General features: G+C 43.8%; 1 protein-coding gene across 1 annotated transcript; it reads left to right on the top strand.

The window, feature by feature from the left end:
* The first annotated feature begins 299 nt into the window (after positions 1-299).
* LAX1 (lymphocyte transmembrane adaptor 1) lies at positions 300-7,339 on the top strand. The gene is made up of 5 exons (XM_015597831.2): positions 300-388; positions 2,973-3,082; positions 3,460-3,570; positions 4,144-4,229; positions 6,097-7,339. The coding sequence occupies exons 1-5, from the start codon at positions 300-302 to the stop codon at positions 7,009-7,011; spliced, it is 1,311 nt and encodes a 436-aa protein (XP_015453317.1). The 3' UTR covers positions 7,012-7,339.
* The last annotated feature ends 1,079 nt before the right edge of the window (positions 7,340-8,418 follow it).

Here is an 8,418-nt window from a genome sequence, read left to right as displayed (position 1 = left end):
TATTGTGAGGGACTTTGATGAATAAAGATACAAGAAGAAAAAGTTAAGAGAGTGAAAAGTTGTGCATTAGGGAATGTTTGGGACACATGGAGATCAGGAGGATTTCTGTTATTGATGTACTGAAAATAAGTGGTTCTACTGCTCAGGATTATGTATAAAATACAAACCTATTTTGCCTTTTTCCCTGGGAGTCAGCAATTTAGGAAAAGCCAGGAAACATGGCAGACATGCTGGCTAGCTGATTATGATTAAGAGAAGGCTTAGAAGGAGAAGCTGAAGCCAGAGAGGTTCCTGTGACAATGGATGCCCTCACCCCAACCCTTTCAGAAATCAGAGGGACTACCTCGGAGCCCAGTACTCTACAGGTCACTCTCGGCAGTCTGGACAGGTGAGTGGCTCAGGGTGGTGAGCTTCACCCTTTCCTGAATTACACAGAGGGCCCTGGTCTACCTTGGGGGGCTTCTACTCGGCAATGCTACCATCTCTTACAACCAGGCTCAGGTCCACTGAGACTATCAAACTCTAGGCTCAGAGAAGTTTGCTACTGCTGAGAGGAAAGGAATAGATATTGAGGAAGAAAAGGAGTTGCTGAGGGAGAGAAAAGCCACGATAACACAGGATTTTCTTAGAGCTAGCTGCCCGGCCTGGCTGGACTTCTCACCTCGCAGAGGCCCCAATTGCAGCCCTCAATCTTTCCCATCTCAGGGCTCACCAATTGCCCCTCAGAAAAATACTATATCCCACCATGATGAAAACAGAAGTCCCACTTTTCCCAAAGATGTGTTTTTAGGTCCTAAAAAATTTGTCATGAACGAAAAATGTAATCATAAATATAATAAAGATTTGTCTTTAGAACATAAAAGTTCACAGAACTAATTGTGGATATCAATTTCACTGCTATATCTTTACTTTCAATATTTTACTAACAAAAACGTCCATCAGCAGTTGAAACTTTAGGAACGCTGGTAGGTATAAATTTTAGTGCTATGATAACTGCTATGAAACAGAGAGTCAGGGACAGGAAATTAAAATTAATAAATTTTAAATCGCTGCAGTTTGGGGAAATAATTGTTATTACCATGACGAGTACATGTCACTTTGCAGGTAGACAGGTGCATTGATGAGGAATGAATTCATAAAATCAGAAACCTGGAGCACCCACCCCAAAGAATAATTTCTGTATTTATTCACTTGTTTATTACTCACTCATTCATTCATTTAAGAAATCCTTATGCCTGACACTGTTCCAGGTAGCAGGTAAACAAGGCACACAAGTCCATAACCTCCTGGAGCTTACAGTCAAGTGGGAGAGTCAGATAGAATCAGATAAACAGTGTATAACATAATGTCAGTCATGAACGCTATGAAGAAAAACCAGAGCAGAGTAAGGGGACTGAGAGTAATCAGGTGTGGCCAGGGAAGACCTGTCTGAGGAGGTGACATTTCAGAAAAGACCCAGATGAAATGTGGGACTGAGCCATGCCGACAGCTAGGAGAGAGAGCAGCAGGTCTGAGACAGGACTGGGCTTTGCATGGGCAAGGAACAACAAGGAGTCCTAGTGGTCAAAGTCAAAGGGAAAGTGGTAGGAATGAGGTCAGAAGGTAGGCAGAGGCCAGAACATAAGGTATCATGAAGTCTTCTCTGGGTAGGGACTATGGTTGTTATCCCAGGTAGGATGGCAAGTCATGGGGGTTGCAATCAGAGGGGGTAGGGACTATGGTTGTTATCCCAGGTAGGATGGTTGCAATCAGAGAAGGGATATGATCTGATTTACTGTTTAGAGGATCATGCTGACTCATGAGTGAAGATAGTACATTGGGGCTGAGAGTGAAAGCAAGGAGACCCTTTAGAAAGGTTATTACAAAAGTCCACATGGAACACACAATGGCTTAGACCAAGGGGTGGTAGTGGAGGAATGAGAGGTGATTGGGTTTGGGATAAATGCACAGAGTTGAGCAGCAGAATCTGCTGGTTGACTAGAAGTGGGACATGAAAGAAATAGACAGTAAAGTAAAGGACAGTCTTAGACCGAGCTACCAGATGATGGGAAACACCAGAGGAGGAGCAGATTTATGGGAGAATAAGAGTGCTGTTTCAGATAGATTGGCTTTGGGATGTCTGTTAGGCAGCCTAATGGAAATATCCAGTATAGAGCTGGATAAACAAGACTAGAACTCAGGAGAAAAAAAAAAAAATCCCTGATAGATTACCTGGTTCCTAATATTTAGGAGATCTGCTAGCGATTCCTCCTGTAACCTCAGCTGGCTGCTTGCTGTTACAATAGGCAACTCAGAGCAGTAAACCCTGACCTCCAATGGAATTGCAAACAGCACAGAACTTGTTCGGTGCGTTTCCATTGGTTAAATAACACAGAACAGAGTGTTGCTTGGAGACCAGTCCCACAAGTTGGTGCTGCGAAGGCTCTCCAAGTGCACGCCAGCTGGGACTCTGTCACAGAGCCACTCCTTAATTATAAATTGGGTAATCCTCTCCTCTCGGAAAGATGGGAAGCCCAGGAGTAGGAAGCAAGGACAGATGACTTTGCAGATTTGGAGGCCAATGTGATGCAGTGAAAAGAGCATGATCTTTGGGCCCAAACCCACCTAGACTCACATTCCATCTTTGCTTCTTCCTACCTGTGTGATCTTTGATATGTGACTTTACCTTTCTGAGTCTAAATCTCAGGTTCCATGGCCACAAAAACAGATGGGATTGTTGCAAAGATTAAATAAGTATCACATGCAAACCCCTGATATCCAATATGCATTCACATGGGATAGCTCCTTCTCCTGTGTCCAATTTTCCTCTGTCCATGAAGAGATGACCCTCTTCCACCACATAGCTCAGTTTACCCGGCCTTCCCCTACCTGGCTCCCATTCCAAATCCTCGGGCTCGAACTCCTAAAGAAAGCATCTTCTCCAACCTTCCCACCTCCCACGGCTGGGGCCTGGCACTCAGTTTTCCTCATAGATCTACAGACCAGAGCATCGGCATCTTTTCTGGGCTTGCGGGACTCCTCGCCCTCCTCCTGGTCATCGCAGTTGTCTGTGTCCTGCGGAACTGGAATAAACGGAAGAAGCGTGAGTCCCTTGTTTGTCCAAAGTTGAGACACACTAAGACCAATAATCTAGCCTGCCATTTAAAGCTCAATTTATTTTCCAGGGATCAACTATTGCACCAGGGAGTCCTCTGTTCTTATCTGACACACTGGTCCTTGATTTGCTCAACATCCTAGGCTGTGGTTCCAAAAGACTTGGTGCTGAGTGTAGTTCCATTTGGAAAGTCATTGCCCTAGTACCTCTGGGCCCCTGCTCTGTCCACCGAGTCCCTTACTCTTAAAGCTCAAGTAGAATTTGTCAAGTCTGATAATGTAGTTTTTATGATGCAGGGTGAGGTTGGGGAATACTTTCAGGGACCATTCCATCCCCAAGAGTTTCCTTCTCTCATTGCTGTGCAGGACAAGGTCCTTACCTGCGAGTTACCGTCATGCCTTTGCCAACTCTGCCTAGACTCAGACAACAAGCCAAAAATATTTATGACTCTTTACCCCAGAGGCAAGAAGAACAGGGTAAGTTTATTTTCCAATACATGGAGTCCCGACATACAAAACTCCTAACCCCAGAATGCACCTCTCATCACCTAGAAGCAACTCTCTCTAAACTTTCAGAAATTTCTGACCTTCAGGGAGCAAGAAGAAGAATGGGATAGATAGACTACAAGATGAGACTCCAGTGAAAGAGCCTAGAGAGTTCTAAAAAGGGAGCAGGGGTTTGTCTAGGTTTAGGGTTTTGATTTTCCTTGGTGTCAAGGTAACAGAGGACGAGTGGGTACATCTAGGAATGGGCAAGACATTCAGAAGGAGAACATGCCCCCCATCATTACAAGCAGGGAGGATTCTCACCAGGAGCCTCCTCCTCAACCTCCCACCATTGTGCTAGTGTTCTCTGGCACCACAGAAGCTGAGGAGGGCTCCAGGTCTCAGAGCACATCATCCTTCTAGCTCTGACCCTCTCACCACACAGAACACCAGCCCCCCCAACACCAGACACCACAAAAACCCACTGCACTCACGACGCAGGGAGTGTTAAGGCTGAAGCTAGGACTGGCTGCCTTTGTCAGGATTTGTTCTCTGTCCTTTCAGGGAGACATCAGTCAAGGAGCGTCCGTATTTTCAGTACCGAGAGCCTCTTCTCCAGAAACTCTGACAGCCCTCCCTCGGCGCATATGGTAAGAGTCACATGACATGACTAGCTCTTTGGGAGAAATGACTTGTCTGACAGAAGAACTGAGGTGAAAATGTCCTAGGTCCCAAATCTTGTCACCACAGACAAACAGCACGCTCTTTGGCACTCACCCTTGAGGGCTATTAATAATCGGGAAGACAAGCCTCAGGACCGCCACTGCTCAAGTAGAAACATTATGAAAAATGGAGCAAGGGCCTGAGACTTTAAGAAGGACGGGAGGGGATGAGTACTCCAGGACATGATGTTAGAACTGCAATGGTTTGTTTTAACAAAGACATGATAATGTGCTTATTCAAATGAGCGTTGTCCTCTTCAAAGTAATCATCTTAAGAGTGTCACAGATATTCCAGCATTGTTGTTAGTACTCAAAACAGACTTAAAACCCTGCTTTGGGAATTACTTCTGGGACTTGCGTCAAGTTATTTCAATTAGCACTATAGCTGGTATAGAAAGCGTTTGATCAAATGGGAGCTATCCTTTGAGGCAGGAGTCCCCAATCCCTGGGCAATGGACCCATACTGGTCCATGGCCTGTTAGGAACTCACAGCAGAAATTGAGTGGTGGGCAAGTGAGCGAAGCTTCGTCTATACTTGCAGCCGCTCCCCAGCACTGGCATCACTGGCTCAGCTCCACCACAGATCATCAGGCATTAGATTCTCATAGGAGCACTGGTCCCTGGTGCCAAAAAGATGAGGGCCGCTGTTTTGAGGTTACAAGAGGAAGGTTCCAACTGATAACAATAACCCCATATGTCATGCTCTGGCTCTGAAGGCAGGAGTCCCACACAGTGTGGGACAGAGGCACAGGGATAGCAGAGGGACTGCTTTGAAGTCAGGGTGCTCATTTCCATGGATAAGTCCTTGTCTACTTTTTAAAGAATCAGTCCCTTCGGGCTGGTGGTCATCTCAAGCAAATGCAGTTATGCTTCTGATGTTTTCTGTTGTTACCTGGCCTCTCTTCACCATGTGGCCACCTCCATGTTGCCACCTTTGTTGCTTCTTCTCCTGCCAGTCCCATCCTTGGGCTCCACTGATAAAGTGCAGGAAAGAGGAAACTGTTTGAGGACTCGAGTGGGTCTTGAAGGGATTTTGCATCTAGAGCTTAGACTTCAGCTCAGATACATGTTTAGCTTGGACTAAATGTTTGAAGGACATTTTGAGCCTGTAGCCAACATTTAAAACTCTAAGTCCAGATGTCCAGCTTTTCTTGAAAATTCAGATATTCTAGAAACATCAGACCAGAATCCTAAATGACCATAATCAGCTGATTCTGTGCATCAGCTGCCCCTTAATAACAAGAAACATTTTTTAGTGTTTTCTGTGTGCCAGAAGATATTCTAAACACTTTACACATGGAAATCCATTTACTCCTCATGAAAACCTTATGACGTAGATACCATTATTATCCCCATGTAGGAAACCAAAGCACAGAGAGATTAGGTAACTTGCCCAAACTCAGCACAGAGTGGTGAGGCTGGGATTGGCACCCTCAGTCTGAGCCTTTACCTTTAACCACTATGCTATGTTGCCCCTCAATGTGCTCTGAATTGGCAGGCTCTCTCCGTTAATAATATTATCCCCACGCCCCATTGAACTTCCACATTGTGGCCAAAAAACAATTACAATTTATCATCACACTTACACTGTTGCTTTCCCTAATTTCAGTCCATTTTGCTCATACCTACCTAGCATCTAAAGCCTTGCATTTGGAGATCCTGATTCAGTGCTTTTCTACAAGAAGGAGAACTGGGTGAAAAAATGATCAGATAGCAGTACTGTGTGGGGAAGAAGAAAGGCTTTGTTCTTGGTTCTGCTTCCACCCTGTCACTGGCTTTCTCTTCTTGCTCATAGCCCTCCCAAGCAGACAATGCCCTCCAGGTGCACAGAGCCCATAGCCATGCTGTGAGCTGTGCTAGGGACATCTATGACAATGCCATGGAGGCCCAGATGTATGGCAACCCCATTCCCTCAGCACACTACATCAATGTCAGAGCAGCTGGAGACAGCCTGAGCATCTCTTCAGAAGATTCAAGAGATTATGTCAATGTTCCCATAGCAGAAGAGGTTACTGAGACTCTAGCTTCTACCAACACCCTCCCCAGGAACCTTCTTGTCTTCCCAAGTGCTCAGGAGCTGGAGTCTACTGAGGAAAAAAATGAAGGCTGTGGGGATGCCCATAACAGCACCAGTTTTTGGTCTCCAGAAACTGAGAGCAATGATTCACTCAGCGATGAGGAAGGCTCTTCTCAGACCTCAAATGACTACGTCAACATGGCAGGGTTGGATCTCAGGGCCATCCAAGGGGAGCATCCCTGGATGTCTTGTCAGTGCTGCAGAGATTATGCAGATGTCCCACCAGCAGATCTCAATAGAAGCCAGCAGCAGGCAGAAGAAGTGACCTCCTCAAACACAGACCATGTAGAGCGCAGGGCAGATGGTCTAGGAACCCACGTCCAACTTGCAATGCAGTCAGGGAAGTTCCTGGATTTAGGTGATTATGTGACTTATCAGCCACCTGCACAAAATGAGAACAGTCAGATGACAAAAGAGGACTCTAATGACTATGAGAATATGCTAGCTGTCAAGTTAGAAAGCAGGGACTGCGAGCAGGGACCAGACACACAGCTCCTTCCTGATGAATTAAGATCCAGCCACCCAGCTGGAAAGCTACATGGAGTAGTCTGTCCTGCCAGATCCAAAGCCACTACAGGTCTTCTAACGAAGACCTTTGACCATCCTAGTATTTCAGTGGATTCATTTAGTTAGGCTAAAAAGAGGCTGAGAGGAGTAGGGAGCTAAGAGGCTTGCAAAGCAAAGGTTTGGGAAAGCAAGAAAGAAATTCTTCTCAAGTAGGGTGCCATTATCTCTCATACCAGTCTAAGAATGTTTGCTGCCATTACCTTTAAGGACCGTTAGGAGATCAAAAATGCAACAGTACTTTAGTGCACCATGGAAATATAAAGTAGTCTAAAATCATTACCTTCACTCATACCAGCAAGCTACAAAGCAAAAATATGGATTATTTTGTAATCTAGGCAGAGGCTAAAGGAAGGGAGAAATGGGAGTGGGGGTGGGGGACAGTTTCTACTTTAAAATGAGGGTAGACAACCAAATGATGGACAGGATGTGGAGCAACAAGAACTCTCACTAATTGCTGATGGGATTGCAAAACATAACATCTACTTTGGAAAACTGTTTGGCAATTTTTTATAAACATACACTTATATGACCCAGTGATTCCACTATTAGGTATTTACCAAAATCAATTGAAAACTCTTGTTCATACACGAGTTTTCAAAAACCATACATGACTGTTTACAACAGCTTTATTAACATTTTCCAAAAACTAGAAATAACCTAGATCTCCTTCAGCAAGGGAATGGATAAACTGTGGTATAGTCATATAATGAATATCCATACTCAACAGTAAAAAAGAATGAACTATTAATTCATGCAACAACATGAACTAATCTTAAATGCATTTTTTTAAGTGAAAGAAGCTAGACCTAAAAATCTACATATTACATGATTCCATTTATGTGACATTCTGGAAAAGGTGAAACTATAAGGATAGAAAACAGATTAGTGATTGGCAAGTTTGAGAAAAGGAGCAGAGTTTACTACAAAGGAATTTTTAGAGTAATGGAGCTGTTCTGTATAGGACTGTGGTGGTAGATACATGACTCTATGCATCTGTCAAAATGCAAAAAAAAAAAAAAAAACTGTATAGCATACAGAGTGACTTTTATTGAGTGCAAATTTAAAAAATTAACCAGGCTGTCAGGGGAACCAACGATGAAATACGAGTTGTGACAAATGAATCTAACTGTATTACAAATATATGTTATAACATCACTGAAGCAGGGAGTGAGGAGGAGCTGGCCTAATTAACTTTGGAAAACAATGTTTTTACTTGAATAGTAAGATAAAAACATAAAGAACTCTACATAAACACTGTACCCTAGTTAGTAAATTTGTATTTCACAGGAGTATAGATTAGCAATCCTGATACTACTTGAAGTGTTTATTAAGATTGAACAAATAAGTAAATATATTATAAATAAGGGGAAGCAGGTTTCTTACTATCAGAGAGAAAAGTAACAAATGAACAAGTAGGAAAGACTCCAATGAACTATGGTGCTGGATTAGAGAGTTAGGGTACAGTTGGAACAT

This window comes from Pteropus alecto, unplaced genomic scaffold, assembly GCF_000325575.1.
Source record: "Pteropus alecto unplaced genomic scaffold, ASM32557v1 scaffold359, whole genome shotgun sequence".
NCBI lineage: Eukaryota > Metazoa > Chordata > Mammalia > Chiroptera > Pteropodidae > Pteropus > Pteropus alecto.
This window is presented reverse-complemented; position numbering and strand designations above follow the sequence as displayed.